The sequence below is a fragment of the Amblyomma americanum genome, chromosome 5 (assembly GCF_052857255.1).
Source record: "Amblyomma americanum isolate KBUSLIRL-KWMA chromosome 5, ASM5285725v1, whole genome shotgun sequence".
NCBI classification, from domain to species: domain Eukaryota; kingdom Metazoa; phylum Arthropoda; class Arachnida; order Ixodida; family Ixodidae; genus Amblyomma; species Amblyomma americanum.
The window spans coordinates 160,283,439-160,301,675 of record NC_135501.1 but is presented as its reverse complement, the minus strand read 5'-3'; the positions used below and the strand labels follow the sequence as shown (position 1 = coordinate 160,301,675).

At 45.7% G+C, this 18,237-nt stretch overlaps 1 protein-coding gene across 1 annotated transcript; it reads left to right on the top strand.

The window, feature by feature from the left end:
- Nucleotides 1–4,723: 4,723 nt before the first annotated feature.
- Nucleotides 4,724–13,550, top strand: LOC144132875 (uncharacterized). Its single transcript, XM_077665590.1, has 6 exons — nt 4,724–4,926; nt 6,279–6,346; nt 8,773–8,886; nt 8,993–9,037; nt 11,362–11,412; nt 13,422–13,550. Exons 1-6 carry the CDS (start codon nt 4,845–4,847, stop codon nt 13,455–13,457), a joined length of 396 nt encoding a protein of 131 aa, XP_077521716.1. The 5' UTR covers nt 4,724–4,844; the 3' UTR covers nt 13,458–13,550.
- The last annotated feature ends 4,687 nt before the right edge of the window (nt 13,551–18,237 follow it).

Here is an 18,237-nt window from a genome sequence, read left to right as displayed (position 1 = left end):
TAATCGAAGTAAATTTGCCGATCAATAAAACATGATTGTAAGGAGATATTAAAGAGGGCAGAAGGCTCTCAGCCGACCCTTGTGATGGAAGCAGTAATAAGGAAACGGAGAATAAGACAGCTTGTCGAGGGCTTTCATGCCGTGAACTGAACACAGAGCCACTGTGGTGATCTAGGCGTAGTCAACCAATCTTGCTTGTGTCTAAAATTTAAACACAAGCGTCTAGCTGTGCTGTGCAGAGAGAGATGCTCTTTAATGTCACTTGATGCTATAACATTTGTACGCACCTGGCAAGGTTGTTGCGGAATACTATGATAAATGACAATCCATAAAGGGGTGGCTTGATTTCTAATAGTTCGCCTTTTTTCAAGGAAGCCCTTTGAAGAGTCTTCCTTTTCTCTAGTTGCCACTTTGAGTGTCTCAGCGAGATCAACAACGCATGTTACGACAGTTATAGTCTCTCATGCAGATTTTACTAGCTATCGTAAGACAAGGTTTTAAGGGAACACTGAGGACATCTTGAAGTGCGCCTGTGACAATAGACTACCACGTAGTAATGAAACGTTGATTGCTTTCACTGAAAACCTAATTTTTTTTATAATGACAAAGGAAAAAATACATGGGAAGTATTACACTTCCCGGCCATTTTTCATGAAAGCTGCGATGACGTGAATGCACTATTTTGCATGCCGAACTTTTGGGTCAAGTTGCATAGCGATTCACTGTTAGTGGCTGTCATTTATTTGTTTTTCAAGTATTTGCGCCCTGGATTGAAACAGCCTGGTTAGAAAAAAGCTCCTGTTTCAAATCCAATTACGCAGTCATGGTGCGCCTTTTGCTCCTGAACGGGCATTGGCCTAACCGCTTTGAGAACACCCACCAATTTCTACTTAGACAAAAAATCAGATAGCGCTGTCCTAATTCTCCCTTCCATTAAGAATCACTCCTCGTTACCTCGATCAGGCCTGTCTAAGCAGTGCTGTCTAAGCAGTGTGGTCTGCGATTTGGTGCGAACAACCACATATTTTCCTCCGCACCTTGCGCAGTACTTATTTCCTAGTAAACGCAATAAATCCGCCTTTGAGATACCGTCCTAGCATACGTCGCCAGGCTGCTGTACCTATGAAAAGAGTGAGTTTGTGGTGAAGTGGCGACGCTCGACGCGATTTCAAGGGTCCATGCACGCTTTCTTGGGAGCACAGCCACCATTCTTACAACAGGGGAATAAAACGATTTTGCGAGCTAATACCCTTTAAAGAAAAAAACCGAATTCCCATACTTGATTCTAAGCGGTCCACCTATGTTTTAAATCAACTTTCAAGACCAAAGGGATCATTAGAATTGCGATAAAATTGAATTAAAATAGGTTCAGGCGTCTGCGCTAAAAAAATTAGCAGTGGTTTAGCTCGGCTATGCCAGGATACACGTAGTGTGAGCCGCAAATTCGCTCTCCTTCTCCATGGATATACCGCACTGGGAATTGCCCCGCTATAGGTATACCCCCATTGATACCTCGGCGCATGCGCACAAAATCAGAGGCGCTATCAAGCGGCTCCGGTGCAGCGTCAGACTTGGCTATTGTGGAACGGATGCGCACAGCTGGGCACGCGCGGGCGCCAGTGCGTCTGCCGCGGCTATGACGCACTCTGATGACCGGCGAGGCGAGCGCGCGCGGCGACGGCGGCTCCGGCGCGCCAGCTGTGCGCCGTATGACGTCCCTCCTCCTCGCGCATGCGCAGCACAGCTCTCCAGGAGCCACGCGAAACTGCTTAACCTCGGCCAGTGTAGCTCACGCTACAAAAATTACTTCTCTGGCCTTAAGGCAGGAGCCACACCTAGTTTATCATTTTCTAATAATTCTCTTTATTACTCACACTTACTACAACTGCCAGCTAGCTGCGTACCATTTCCCAAGAGTACATGAGAAACCAGTTGTTTAAGGCTGGCACTGAGCAAGCAAACTGCCGCAGTCACAAGTGCCATTCCGTCAACGGACATCTCTCAGCGTAGGAAATTGTTTATGTACAGTATTTGCTAAAAATAACCAATTACTTTTCAAGCATATAGTACAGCCCTTACAGCACTCCAAAAGACAATAAGGCCTCGAAATGACGGGCAAACGCTTCACTTCCCTTTAAACAGAAATAGAGTTTAAGGGTTGCCATAAGTGTTCAGCCACACTGAAAACAAATAACCTCGCGGCTTGGTTATTTTTTAAGAGATCTCTTTTCTGTCTTTGTTGATTGAGACTTGGTGTGACTTCTTTATCCCGAAGTGCTTCTCTGCGCTTGCATACATCAGTAAAAAATGCAGTCCACCGCTTTGGTGAGGTTATTTTTTTTTTTGCTTCTGGCGGGAGAAGGGAGAGGGCTATAATCTTCAGATGAATTCAGAAGCAGCAGAACAGGTTTATACGACCCCAAGAAAACTTTCTTTGCATACAACAGACTTCCTACTGGCGTTTTCATAGTGGCCTGTAAGCACCACGGTAGGCTGGTGGATACTACAGCCGCCGAAGCAGAGGTATGTACGGGATGGGCGCCGACGGAATGGACTGTAAACAACTTCATGCCGCGTGTCCGAAAAGCCCCCTCACGAATGGTTCTCGCTGGAGTCAACGCCAAACAAAAAACTGTAGTTTGAAATTCATACACATGTTGAAAATACCTCTTATTTTTCATTTGAATACATCATCGACTATTCTGCAGTCTTCAGTGCGTATATCTAGAGATATGGGGTCTAGTAAAAGCACAAGACGTTAATTTCTTTGTTCAAGACTTTTTCAGGTGGAACAAAGTACAGCTAAATCGGCTTTATATGCTACGTATTAAGAAGTAGAAAGGGACTCACGAGGGTTGCAGTACACACTCCTGTCCTTAACGTCCTTAAGACAAAGTGTCCTCACTTTAAATATGCTAGCTAAGTTAGTTTCTGAAAACCGTATCATATCCTATTACCTTTTCTTCCTGTCTCTCGTTCGCAAGCATGCACCTGCTGTGCGTGTAAGAGAACGTTGAGGGAGCACCCCGAAAATTGAAATATACTACGCAGTGTGGGCGAACATAACTTCATTCCTTTTTGGCCGCAAGGAAGCGCTTCTTGTCAGCCTTGGCAGCAACATGCTTTAGGGCGTATGTTAGCAGCCCTCCATGTGCCGCCATATTGCGGCTAGTAAAAAAGCAGTGATGTCCAAAGGGGTCCCACTGTAAAGAGGGCGATGTGACAGGGATTGATATAGAGGAGTCGTTGATTACGTTGACAATGAAAAGGAGTGGTTGGGGAGAGTGCGCAGAGATGAGACCCAAAATTAGTAGGAATAAACGGTCGGCTTCTGTCACAGTACAGGAGGTGTAGTTTAACTGAATCTGGATCTGTAGTTTAACTGAACTTAAGAACCTACTGAATCCGATACGAGTTGTGCATATGATACAGCTGGCTCTTGAAACCTTTGCAATGTGCTCCCCAGTTTATCAGAGCAATCTCTCCTAGGTGTAGTCAACTTAATTTGTCAATACAAAGGATATGGGCCTGAATATATCCGCCACGCATCTCAGAATGTCTGTAGCAAGCTGACATCATTTATTGTTTCAGCTTACGCTCTAGAAAAGCAAAACATAATCTCTTACAGTTAGCATTGGCAGAAGCTTCAATAGCACTGCTGAACTTAAAAGTGCTCTTATCGGATTTTGTGCATTATTTCTGCGCTTCTATTTGCTGCATTCTCATTTGTTTTGAGACATCAATCTTTTTGTTTTCCTCTCTTCAGCATCTCTATTTTTCCAGCCATTAATGACCATGCCATAAAACCAACGTTTTTCTGGCGTCTTAAAGTGCAAAATTACCATGCTTTGAACTCTTTTCTTGTGTGTATATTTGGAAGCTAAGTGGTAAGCACGGCAGAGAAGCTGAAATGGAGTTCTTCGCGCTCAGAGCTCGGTAGGCTTCGCCGGAGTTTCCTGAATCACTCATGGCCAGAGAGAATTTTGCTCGTTTCTTCACGGCTACCGCTGGGCTGTGCTGGAATCGCAATGCCTTGCTCTGTGACGAACTGTTTTTCGAACGCTTACGCCGATGTGATTTTAAGTGCGCAAGGCTGATTGGCCGAAGTGCGTAATGAAATGGGCTTTTGGCGTGCACCAATTTGTGACGAAGGACAATTTTGTCAAGTATTTCACCCCAAAGAATCTGAGCACCGGTCTAGTGGAAATATTGTGCCCGTTGAATGAGCAGCGGTTACCCAGCGGCAGTAGGGGGATCGAGCACGGTATTTCCACGATATGAGGTAGATTAACATATACATATATGTACCAGGGTTATCAGATAAAAAAAATTTCTAATAGCGAAGCCAGCACACTGCGACGATGAAACTGCTGACACCAAGAGTTGAGGATAACAACGGAATTTTGTTCCACTGTTCGGTGTTAAAGCATTGTCACGTCTCTTATCCCGTACTCAATTCGTGGAAAGCTTCCTACATTATTTACAGGAATATTATGCATACTGCACTTTGTTCACAACCTTACTGAGCTATTTTCGCGTACCAGACCCGAGAGCGAGCCCAGGATCATAGTTCCAGACAACTACGTGAGAGCCCACCCCTTGAAGGCGCTCAAGTTACTGCGCGACGCCTATAGGGTTTACGGAGCGTACGCCCCCTTGGCGTGATCGGTTACTCCGCCGCCGAAGTAAACCATCCGCGTAGGATCTGTCTCCGCATGCACTGGGCATGCGCACAAAGCTGGCAGAAGGAAAGGATCCAAGTGGAAGCAGTCTCTGAACCACCGCAATCAGGGCAGTAGCACCTCTGTGCTTACATTCGTCATTGCGTGTCCTCACACTCCGCCATGAACTACGCGGCCGTTTTAACGTTCGTAAGCTGTTGCTTTGCACTCGCTGCCTCTCAGATAAGAATATGCCCACACCAAGGTAAGTTCTTGCTGGTCGTTATTCTGGGTTGTGTTTCAATTTGCTTTGAAGTGTTTGGTCGGGAGATGAAAGCCGGCGGCTCCACTAAGCTTGAGTTTAGACAGGTGGTGGTGTTTTTTGCACATTTCTCTTGTAAGCATTTCCTGCAACTCTTTTTTTTTCGAGTAGCCACGCTCATCAGCTCCTTGGAGAAAAAGGAAGCAAAGAGAGCTTTTTAGCAACAAGAATGACTAGTCCTGGTGATATTTAATATCAATTTTTGTTCCTTGAAAGAAGAGTACAACAATTGCTTAGCCATGGTAAAATATCAGCGTAACTTTATCTTAAACGCTGGTCTAAGAGGCTGAGATGTAATTATTTTATTCTTCATTACGTACTACTCTACACTGAAACGGTAATGCGATATAATGTAACTGGATCATATCTGATTCCTATTTTACAGACTGGTAGCCTGAACACAGAAATTACGGACCGTTAACTCAGGCCAGCATCAAAAAACATCAGTTTTAATACTCAAGCCACGTACATTACACATACAGGATCTCAAAATCGCACTCAATGGGTGGCGATTTATGTTCTAGAAAATATTGCTAAAACTTCTGTTATAGATTAGCCCCAGCTTATGCAGAATGGTGCGAATTAGATAGCGGCGAGGAATTCCAGTCCACTACAGTACACGTTTATGCTGAGGAAGCAGAGTAAAGTAATTGATAATTACTGCTTCTCCTTGCAATCAACCGTGGCATTTCGTCCTTGCAAGGCATTAGAAAGCTGCTCCATACATGTATTACAATTCACGGCTTTTAGAACTTCGTTTTTCACGATTTAACCATTTTGGCAACAACACAAAACAAGCCCGCAAAATTTGGACGAACGCCTCCATTTTGTGCCTGCGGCAGTTGCCCGGAGGCGCATGAATTTCAACATTCAACATCACCGCGATTGCCTGAACCAATGGTTGGCTGCCTAACTGGTTCGTTAATCCAGCAGTGTTACAAGCTATTGACTTGAAACCATTTTACGGCGCACAGTTGTAAGTGTGATAATTTTTCGACTGGTGCCGAGAAGAGAACGGCAACGTCGATTCAGTATTCAGACAAGTGCGAAGCTTTCAGTGCAGTGTTGTAATTGCTGGGTGACACGCACGAGTGCAGCCTATCTTGCTCACTAGGTCGGTTTTCTCGAGCAGAGACCGACGAGAAGGCGAAATACCGATTGCGCTGACCACAGGACCTTGTGATAGCTTTGCCGCTTTTAGGCCTTGTCATGGAAGAACGAATCCTGCCGCAGATTTTCCCTAATTTGATCTATCTATGAAGTGTTACGAGTTAATTGATTGCCTTTATTTCCAGAGCACCTATCGGAAGAACTTCGCAACTGCCATGGTCCAGAAATTGTGAACAACAGCGTGCTGGACAAGGTGACGCCCTTAGTTTCGCTTCGCAACTGCCCTATCTATAATTTGATCATTTGTTTACAACAGACTCCCTCATTTCTGAGGTTGTCTTGCTATAACCTATGCCATATAACTTTTTTCCACATGAGAACAGCACAACCTTCGCTCACTTGTTTCTGCAGGAGCATATCTACAGCTTTGCTATGAAATTTTTTCAATGTACAAAATTCCTAATGTATCTATAATGTAATCTTGACGCGTTCTTGAGATTTTACTGTCAGGTTCTAGTGAGTTTTCAGGCCTTTTTTTTACTTTCTTTCTTCCAGGCTGTGTGAGTGACTCGCAGCTGACGAACCAGTGTCTGCATAGGTTTGCAATGCATTAGTAAGAAATTGAGCTCACAGTCCAAATAATGTCAAGAAAGGACACATTATTTTTCATATCACTTCATAAAGGAAGCTTTTTTAAGAAAGCAGCACAGGAATCGAACGTAAGCGAGTCATGCGAACTTGCGAAAAATGTTTTGTCGTGAGCATTTTATACACTGAGTGTCACAAAAGTGCCGCCCTGACAGAAAATAGCGCCACAAGGGTGGAACAAATACCTGAGGAGCGATCGCTGCTGCAGTTCTCTGTTCTCTTCTAAGTATGGATTGTAAGGCTAAAGAAGAAGATGCGTCTGATGATTTGAAAAGACGAAGACGAGGTGACAGTGTTCTCGAGAGTTTTTGCCAGCGCTACGCTTGTGTGTCTTTTGCCGATCTGATCCCAGACTGCTGCCGTTGCCGTTCCCGTCGCCCCAGTACCTCGTAACAAACCCCCCGTTACATTTGGTGGAGGTGCGGGGTACTGGGGCTCACGAGATCCTTCCGTACGTTACTTATGCGTACAATACCGCTACGCAGTCTACCACCGGATTCTCTCCTTTCTTCCTACTTTACGGCCGCCAACCCTCTGCTACTATCGACACTATCCTCCCTTACCGCCCTGATGAATCCGAATATCGGCCTGTTTCCGACGCCGCGCAACACGCCGAAGCCTGCCGCCAAATTGCCCGGTCACTCACCACTGACACCCAGCATCGCCAGCGCTCCCGCCTCGACCAAGACCAAACCCCACCGAACTACACTTCTGGTGCACTTGTGTGGCTCTGGATCCCTTCAGGAACTCCCGGTCTCTCCTCAAAATTTCTTGCGAAGTACCATGGTCCCTACCGTGTGCTGGAGCGCACCTCTCCGGTTAATTATATCGTGGAACCCCTCACGCCGTCTCCTGATCTCCGCCGCCGAGGACGGGAGACTGTTCATGTCCAGCGCCTCAAGCCCTACTACGACCCCGCCGTCTTGCCATCATCCTAAGTCGCCAGGATGGCTCCTCTTGTCCCCGGGGTGATTGTAAGGCTAAAGAAGAAGATGCGTCTGATGATTTGAAAAGACGAAGACGAGGTGACAGTGTTCTCGAGAGTTTTTGCCAGCGCTACGCTTGTGTGTCTTTTGCCGATCTGATCCCAGACTGCTGCCGTTGCCGTTCCCGTCGCCCCAGTACCTCGTAACAAACCCCCCGTTACAGTATTTGCAAATTTCGTTATTGTGGTATCTGGCGGCCTTGGAACAAATTTCTCTCACCTATCCGCGTTATCAAGAATTTCCACTTAGGGCTATTATGCTCAAAAGGCTGCGAGGCGGCCCTTCATTGTCACCTGCGTTCAGCCACAGTTGTCGTGTGCCATGTATATTTCAAAGACTTGACAGCGTTGCCCGCGTATTGCTGAAGGTATATTTGTCGTGGCAGAAAACTTGGCTTCATTTCCATTCAATGAACTGATCGCTTTCTCCTGCTCAAATGGGAGATACACTAGTGGTCTGTGGTGTAGGTAGCAAGCCCTCTGTAGATGAACGGGAGAAGTGGAGGTAGGGGCAAGGGGGGGGGGGGGGGGGGGGGGGGGGGCAGATTAGCCCTTCCGTTAGAGAGAAAGTTAAGGTTTTTCTCTTAATTAGAATCAGCAATTCAGACCTTCCTATGCGGAGAGCGCGTCTTCGCAAAAAGTGACATCGGCATCACGGGTTTGATAGTGCAGAAACATATGCATTATATATGATGGGTCTTACTAGTCACGTGACTGATAGGCGCTCGTGGATCTAATAAATATCCAGCGACATCAAAACCTTCGCGCATAACAGTCACCCACTTACAGAGCATGAGTACCACACATCCGTACAATGTACACCTCTTTGATAATTGAGGCAGCATCTCATGTCACGTTAGCGGAATTATCCATAAATGTCATAGGTCTAGCTTCAATTAAATGGCACACCGGCTTCAATGTAATAAAAGAGCATTAAACTGCCCGTTCAAGAAAGGTATCGACCAAATTATAAAAGCTTCTTTTGCACGGAAAGTTGCATGGTTTATAAATGCACCTAAGAGGCACCGCACTACTTTTCTGCCCAGCTGTCAAAGATCAGCCAAAGGTACGAAGAGCTCTGCGCAGTGAAGCTGATGCCGGGGTCCACGCTAGCTGAGCTTTGGGCACAGCGATGTGCCGACAAGCATTTCAACACCATGGTAAGCAGAGTGCTACTTTTTTCCGTGAAACATGTGAATTGATTTCAGTGCTCCGGGGAAACGTACCCGTGAGTGCCTATTTTACAAAAGGCCTTTATACTTCCAGTTTTATGGATGCTGGAAGGACATGCTGAGTGCAGATGACTTGCTGGTAAGCTTCCTTACCAACCATTTCGTAGTTCATATAGTGTTCCCGGCAAATTAAACGAAGAGTTTAATCAAGCGACCGATGGCCGTTGCTTGTATGCATGTAGACTTGTATTTTTCGTTTCATGAAGTTCATATATCTTCTGTTTAACTTCATTCGTTACGGCCTATATAAATTAAATATTTGTATCTAGCCCATTTGTAGTGACAGTAGCAGCAACTAACACTGTGGAGAAATAAATATTGAGGAATAAATGTTTCAAAAGAATCACAATGAATTTTAAGGCCTGAATACTATAGTTAGAAAAGATAAATTCGGCGTACTTAAAAACAGCTTTGTTTTTTCTTCCATCAAATGAATCAGCTTGTAAAGTGTGCGAGGCAAGATCTTTGATGATCTGCCACCTCTGAACTGAAACTTCAGCCTTGAGCCCAATTTTTCGAACGTTTAATGCTTACTTTAAACAGAAATGTTCTTCAATTAGGTGATTCGTCTTCTTGCTTTAAGTGACCGTATTTAATGCCGCTCCGATGTTAATCTGTAGAATACGCGAATGTTCTGTCCTTTCCTACTACCTGGGTCTTATCGAGGGGCATGCCTTGGATATCGATTATTTGTTGTTGCAGTACAAACGGCAGAACAAGCTGGCAGCGCTGGTTCAAAAACGATTGATGTGACACTAATTGATTTTTTATTCGTTACTGTAACACCAAAGTACACAGTAACCAGTTGATTTAATAACCCGAAAACCAATAATTTAAACTAGTTGACTGCCGTCGCTGAAACCCTCTTCCAAAAAACAAAACGCTGTACCAGGCCAAAGAATCCGGAAGAAAGGAGCCCTTCGGTAAAACCTGAAGTTATGCCTTATGTGCACAAAGTGTCACATAATCTGAAGAAGGTGGCTAACAGACACGAAGTACCGCTAGTATTTTCAGCACCAAACAAGCTGAACAAACTTATACCCCGGATTTGTGGCACTGTGCGCCCTGGATGCAATATAAAACATCAGCGTGTCTTCACCCGTTGTATGGAAGGAGTGGTGTCCGAGATACCCCTGACCTGTGGAAAGTCCTATATAGGGCAAACGGGGAGGTGCATCAACCAACGCCTTGGGGAACACTGCAAAAAGGTTGAAAACAATAAAGATAAATATGCCAACTTGGTCAACCATGTTAATATGTGCAAGTGCGAACCTCGACTGGAAAAGGCGAGGATTCTTGGCAGGAGCAAGATTAAACAGGCGAGGCTTTTATTGGAAGCGTTTCACATAAAGAAAAAGGCGGCTTTGTGTGTGAGTGACACGTCAGTGAATTTGTATGCGGCGGAGTACAATTTTTTGTGAAAAAACTGATAATGCAGGGTGATAGGTTATGGCTGTGATAGGCACATGGAGTGAAAGAAAAAAGTGGGCGTATCCTGAGACTATTTATGGGTGTGTGTGGTTTTCTTGAGTAATAAACAGTTGGAAGTTGGCGCCTGTCCGTTGTCTCCTTGTATTTCCTTTGTGTGTGTAGTTTTACTTGCGCCAAGGTGGATTCTTTCCAAGTTTCAAAGATGCTTAACCAACTTGCCCAGCAACATGCCTTACTAAACTAAATCGGAAGTTTTCATGAATATTATTTTGCTCAGTTTTGAAAAGCCACTTTTTAAGTAGCCTATAGACCCTAAGCGCAGGCCGCTGGACTAGTTAGTGCCTTGTAACACTACAAATCATCTTGCCGCAGCACAAAGAAAACACGTACAGACGGAAAGCAGACAGCACAATGGCTCTCCGCGCTTTTTGTGGGCTATAAATACGAATCATAGCCAAGCATCACCTAACATACATACACGGCTCCAGCTAACTATGTGCGCAAAGTCTCTTTTGTTGGCCGTTTCGAAGTTTTTTATTTTTTTCTTTGAAATACGACCGGAAAAGGGAATTGAAATATATCCACGTGTCATGTCTGCAAAACCATCCATGGTGTCGTCGGTGCTTCTCTATTGTAAGGTGCTTCATTACCATCAAGACGATGATAGCGAAGGCACAGACTGCCCTCACGCAAGTTACTCTAGTAACCTCTGAAATATAGGCACGATAGCGTAACTGCTCGTTCACCGGCATGCTTTTTTTTCTTTGGTCACTGCAACCCGGTTATTCTTGGCAAAGACGTAGCATTTTTTTACAGAACGACCCTGCACTCTCCATACTGCACCTGTTAATACTAAAACTGGCTCTTAATGGTTAAGATGGCAGAAATGTTCAATGCAAAATAACTCTACCTCTCCGTTCAGAGATAAAACGATTCTTTCTGTGATACCCCAACCAATTCTTTTTTCCGCAGAATTCACCAGGATTGGATGGCAGGGACGCCGCAATTTTTAAAAAGGCACTTGTAAGTTTAGCCATCTTTTATTTTGCTCTTATGCACTTTGATGCACCATGCTACTTTGGTGCATTATTCTTTAAGCGCCACAAGAACACTGCAAACCTGCCAGATGTTCAAATTTCTGGTTTTTTATTGGGGCCGAATTACACGCTTTCTTTGGTACCAATGACTGTGGGCATCTTCAATATGCAAGGCGCAGTCTAGCCATTTTTATACCTCTGTCTCGTAGTGATCTAAGGTTCCGAACAACCATGTCGCATGTTGGAGGTGCGTGTTTCCACCCCCAGAGGCGCCATATACCTGCCAGCGATATAATACGTGCAAGCATTCCCGCTTGTCTTGTGCTCGGCTTCTTTAGGGAAAATGCTAGAAAAATGGGTCGTTGGCCGCACGTTGTCATGACAAATAACACACTGTTCGATGACTCTCTTTCAGCTAGCGGTCTTCGCACCAGTATAATTTATCGTTACTTTAGACATTTTCCTTTTGTTCCGAAAATACACGTGTGCATGAAAATTGACGGCACTTCAGATAACTTTTCTTACATCGCATGCTACCATTGTGTGTAAGGCTTATTTCGCTTTGCTTTTGCCAAGTACCACAGAATTCTTCGCGGTAATTTCTTCTCCCCTGAAGTCAGATATCTATTCAGCAAGTTTTTTTCTTTGTGGCAAAGGTAATATTAGGGCACTCAACAAAACAGTGACGGTAACCTTAAAATGCAAGGAAAATTGGCTTTGCCACCATGAAACTGCTGGTTAGCATGCAGAGAGAGAGAGAGAACCAACTTTAATGAATCACCAGGGAATGAACGCTAGGAGAGAGGTTCATATCCCCCGTCGCCCCTAGCCGTCGGCCGGAATCCGTTGGGACACAGCAGCAGCAAGGGCTTGACTGAGGATGTCCTGCTGGACGTTAGGGTCTCGGGGCTTTAGAGCAAAGCCTCCCAGGATTCTAGAGTGCGCGAGCTACCGTACCTAGTCGGACATTTCCACATCATGTGAAAAAAAGTTGCTGCCAGCTTTATTTTTGTCAGCACACGTAAGCCGCCTAGAAGTTGTACAGAAATAAAAGTACAACGCGATGATTAACCTAAAACACCCTTTTTACGCGGAACTCAATAGTGTGCAGCCGCCGCCATCGCTGCATATTTACTGCTGACCCGAAAGACGCGGGTTCGATGCCGGCCGCGGCGGTCGCATTCCGATGCAGGCTAAATACCAGGCGCTCGAGTACAGTGCGATGTGAGTGCATGGTAAAGAACCTCAGGTGGTCGAAATTTCCCGGAGCCCTCCACCACGGTGTCCCTTATAGCCTGAGTGGCTTCAGGAATCTAACAGAACTATTAATGTGTGTCTGAGTTGTCCTACAAGTAAAAACCCGCTAGATATAAGGATGGTTCACGTTACACTGTTACATAAAACTAGATGCCGACCACAGCACCTGTCTTTGAGGCTCTGCTACCATAAAAAAATAACGTCATCTATAGAACTTGATTTAGAGTTTTGAAGCGGTAACCCGCGCTGTTTATATGTTAATATTCTCGTCTCTCAGCCCCAAGGTAAGATTGAAATTACCTCATGGCGGTGCCCATAATATTGCTGGTGTAAAACGTCGAGCAACTGACACCTAACACAAGCAGTCTTATGTTAGAGGATGCGCATGAAATGAACACTATCACGGGCTCCCGTGTCAGGTAGGCCGGCGCCACGTTTTGCTGTTTTGTATATATTTCTTAAAGCAAATTTGTCGACTGCTCTACTGTTAACAAAGGAAGCCTAGGGAAAATGTTAACACAAACTGCAGTTTTTTATATTTCGAGAACACTTTTTCAAAGACTCGCTCGTAGCAGTCAGCAAAAGCCGCCCCTGGTGGATTTTTTGAAGACAGAATAAACTAAACAATAGTAAAGAGGTAGGAGAAGGGGATAATATTGGAGCCTGTTTTTATACGATTTACAGAGGTTTCAAGAATTCGCCCTGTTCAAGAACACACCGTTTTGTCCTGTGTTTCAGGAATGCGAATTTCATGTCTTGGGAATAGAAGACTGATAAAAGGACCAAGTAGAACTTCGTCACCCTGACTCGCTTTCTGTGACTGTAAAGCTAACAGTTACATGCAATAAATGTGATTCTGAAGTTTGAGCACATGACTCCTGACTCAGTAGGAAAACAAAATTTTGTTGGGCAAAGTGTTCTGTATGTACTAATCAAGTTATACTTTTGATACGCGTGGTCTCATGAATTAGTGAATAGATCTGATTGTGCAATTTCAGTTACACATGAAATTACTTGATGACATCTAGAATTTGATTTTTCTTTGGCATACATTTACGCTGGTTATGTCATCATCGTCCTTAGTGACTCCTTCATTTTACAGTTGCCTGTTTATTAAGCGACTGGTTAATCTTCACAGAAGCAGCTCAGAACATCTGTGGGACCTTCGGTTGTATGCACTATACTTCTGACGTTTTTTCGTTGTACTTCGAAAGCCGTCGCTGTATCAATCATTTTCTCATCCATTTCCATACTCAACGAGGGCAGTGTGTTTCATTTTCTTCGCTACTTTACTATTTCAACACATTTTATAAGCTTCGAAGCTTATCAGCGCCTCTTTACTAGCATTTGTGTTTATAGTTTGCGCATGGTAAAGTTTATTTATTTTTTTGCTTATTAGCTCGGAATAAGAAAACAAGGCCCTGGTGACAAGCGTCATTTTTTGTCATCTCTTACTGCTCAGGAAAGCAGCTGCCAGAGACCGTAAGTATCCCAAGACCTGACTTAAATAAGGAGCTTGGCTTTGCGCTTTTCTCCGGTCATAACATGTTTGCGTACGTGCTGAGCGCACGCAAACATACCCGAAAATGGCACAGAATGCGCGTCTTCATCCACACTGGCAAATGCTTACGGAGCGAAACTGTCGGTTTCGGCAATGGCGATTTGAGCCACCGATCTTGTATTCTTTTTTCTCATTTCAGTTTATACAAGTATTTGGATCACCCTCGTCCCCTTGCTTATCCCTATACTTGGTTTTGCACACTCTCATGTGGCTGTCTTGAGTGTTCAGTCTCGCCGGTCTGATTTCTATTGCGGTTTTCTTTCTTTCTGAGAAGAAGCATTAGTCTGCTCTACTATTATTGGCGTCGCTCGCTCTTTACCGCGCAGTTACACGCATGATTATAGCCAATTATGCTTGTTCAAAGAAATGGCTACTGTGTCGACGGTTCATGACCCTTGTGCGTCTCGCGGAGCACAATAGCATAACTGAGGGTATAATTTAGTTTGCATTATCCAGGGATTTGCTCCAGGTAGCCTGCACTACTCTCTCCTGTACGTAATCCACTTCCTAAGAAGAGTTGCATGTATCGTGGTAATTCACAGGCAAGCCAAAACACTTAGCACTGTCTACCCCGACATATAAGCAGTGCGAGGTGCCCCGGACCAGCGATACCATAGATCATCAACTGACGTTGGTCAGCATGTCCGTCAGTGAGTGAACGCCAGTTGCGCCACGGACTATGGGTGCCCCCGAAATCGCTCGACCATCGTGCTCGGCTTACAATAAATACTTTATCCCTCCCTCTCTCTCACTCTGAGAATAAAGAGATGAGCATGCAAGAAAAATAAAAAAAGGACGAATGCCCCAGCTTTCGTCCATCTTATATTAAGAAAAACTAAAATGTTTAAAGTTACGGAGAGGTCTCCAAAGTTTCCTACCTAGGGTAGATAAGATCAGGGTTTTGGGGATGCTGATTGAGTCGAACGGCGCCAACACGCTGACGATCCAGAAGATCATTGCTAAGACAGAAAATGCGGTGCGCCTAGTGAAGAGGGTGGCCAACAGGCAGCCGGGGTTGAAGGAGTATATTCTGATTAGGCTTATGCACGCATTTGTATATTGTGTCACTTTACTTATGTGGCGGCCATGCACAAGTGGAAACCATCAGAGAAGGAGATGCTTGACACGCAGATTAGGAAGATCACCAAGAAAGTGTTGGGAGTGCCAATGTGCACCAGCAACGACCGACTTCTCCAGCTGGGAATTCATAATACCTTGGATGAGATAGCTGAGGCTTAGGAGAGGACGAAGATGGTGCGTCTCTCTACGACTAGCGCCGGTCGGCAGATTCTGAGAGAGTTTGGTGTTAATCAGGAGAAGATTTCGCAGCTTCACGTCGGTATTCCCTTGAAGGTCCGTCAGCGGTATCATGTCAAGCCTGTTCCCAGGAACATGCATCCGGAGCGAAATGTGGGTAGAAGAAGGGCCAGGGGGGCTTGTTTGCTGAGACTCATTCGTGATGCGAATCAGAGGGTTGGCTTCGTCGATGCTTCATTTAACGAGGAGAGGAAGGTGTTTACCGTAGTTGTGGACAATGAGGGCAGTGTCGTTAACGCTGCTACCGTTCGGACTGATAGGCCAGAGGTTGCGGAGCAAGCGGATATTGCTCTCGCCCTGGTTGACAGGCGCAGGCCTTTTGTATACAGTGATTCAAAGTCAGCCGTTAGGGCCTTTGAGAAGGGCTCGGTGGTTAAGGTTGCTTTTAGGATTATGCAGACCTGTGAGATCTCTCAACACTACTTATGTTGGTTTCCTGCTCACCTTGGGATGATTGAGGGAGCCCCTCTTAATCTCAATGAGTCCCCTCATGAGGCAGCGCGAGATCTTAACCCCCGCTCTGCCCCGAGCCACGGCGTGTCGGTACTCCCCGAGAATAGAGAGTCCCTTCCACATACAGTGAGATCACGATGTATTACCTTCTTAATCGCAGGGTTTGTGGTTTGCTGCATCCTAAACTAAACAGGGCTCACGCGCTTACATTACGCTTACTACATACTGGTACTTATCCTTGCCCACGGAGGTTGAACATGTTTTATCCTGAGACGTATACGGAGCCTTATTGCCAGGATTTTGGTGATTTAGCCACGCTCGAACACATGCTCTGGTCTTGCGCAAGAATTGAAGACTCGGCGATCAAGGACGCGTCCAAGTGGGAGGCGACACATCGCAGCCCGGAACTGGATGAACAATTCTGGGCTGTCCAACAGGCCCACGACGTGGCCGTGAGGCTTGGTCTTCCGGTCCCGACGTGGGAGCGGCCCGCTTAGTGGTTACTCATCACTACTTGCAGGACCTAATAAAGTTTGCCATCCATCCATCCATCCATCCATCCATCCATCCATCCATCCATCCATCCATCCATCCATCCATCCATCCATCCATCCATCCATCCATCCATCCATCCATACATTCATCCATCCATCCATCCATCCATCCATCCATCCATCCATCCATCCATCCATCCATCCATCCATCCATCCATCCATCCATCCATCCATCCATCCATCCAAAGGTTCCCATGGCCCATGATGTTAGTGGACACATTCTATGCAGCACCCGTTGTATCTGGACACTCTATCTTATGTCATTCTTAAATACATCGCTCATAAATAAATATTCAATGCACCCATTTCTGAAACGGTGCTTAGCACGAGCCGCTCCTGGAGAACTGTTGAGGAACTAACTGCGGCGAGTTTTCTCTGCTCCACCGAAACGTTTCAGCTAGGCTTCCTTAAAAGGCACTTCTCGATAATATGTAGGAGCCCTAAATGTGCCCCCGACAAGCCAGTATGTTTCGTACAAGACATCTAGAACACACGTTAAAGCAACGCGGCTTATTCACAACGACACAAGGCAAATTGGAACACCGATCGTTTAAGTGGCGACACTTTAGCTACTCATGTACTGCGTGTGACCGGTATTTCCACTTGTAAAATGAGTGCTTGCAAAGAATAGAGAGGCAAAGCTAACACAGTGCACGAACTTTGTACACATGCAAAGGGAACCCGCCAACTATTGCTTCACACTTTTCCTTCTAGGCGCGCATATGAGTCAGAGAGCATTGGTCACTCGCGGAGAAGCACATTCAGCCTTGAATCTCTTCTGCCACGTACCGTGTCCTTCATTGTATTCGAAATCACCGCTAGCCCCTCAAAGACATCCGTTCTAGGTGAGAGCGTGATCGCCTTGTGCCGCAGGCTAAACTTGACGTAAGCACAAGAAACAGCTGCTACGGACTTCGTTTTAACAGTTCTGTGCTGTGCCTTACGGGCTGCTAGGTATCCTGCCTGTCTATAGAGAGTATCACACAAAGGCGCTTGCAGCATTCCTTCACAAAGCCGCGCCTGGGATATCTGTAGAGGCTTACACTTCCGAAGAATGGCTGAGGCATTGGTCTATGAGGCAGTCTGAGTGAATGACCAGCGCTTGGTCGCAATCAGGACCAAGTGAACGGCTCTAAGCCGCCTAAATGTTCCCGTACTACTGAACGGAACTAGCCCTCTTAGGCGACCGCGTGAAAGTGGCGAAATAGCCGTCGTTCGGAAAACAACACCGCGCTTTCCTCTGACTTCTAGGCGGAGGCTGCTCAGAATTCAGCGAGCGTTTCGTCAAAATTGCTCCTTTATACGGTCTGGCTTCTGGCTGCGTGTCCGTACCGAGTACGGCAGTATTCGACAGAGTGCTGCCAACTGGCGACTGCGCGGAAAAGTGCCGTCCGTGGCCTCTGATCTCCTCTCGTAGAAAACGCGAAAGCTTACGGGCGTAAGGCGCGGCTGTATTTGCGAGAAGTGCCTTCAACGGCGTTTAAGTGCGCACCTTCGCTTTCTTCTTTATCACAACACGACCATAAAGCACGGTCCTCTTGCTTAGAACTAAGGTCCCACTGTTAGTCGTCCACAAGAGAGTCGGCATCCAGTCGGCGTACACCCTTTTCTTAAAGGCTGTCAGCGCAACGTTTGTCCTTCTTCAGGACACTTCGCACTTGGAGACAGT

Coding starts and splice junctions, on each gene's coding strand:
- LOC144132875 (XM_077665590.1), top strand. CDS start 4,845: ATGAACTACGCGGCCGTTTTAACGTTCGTAAGCTGTTGCTTTGCACTC. Junction 4,927..6,278: donor AAGAATATGCCCACACCAAG/GTAAGTTCTTGC, acceptor CTTTATTTCCAG/AGCACCTATCGGAAGAACTT. Junction 9,038..11,361: donor TGAGTGCAGATGACTTGCTG/GTAAGCTTCCTT, acceptor TTTTTTCCGCAG/AATTCACCAGGATTGGATGG.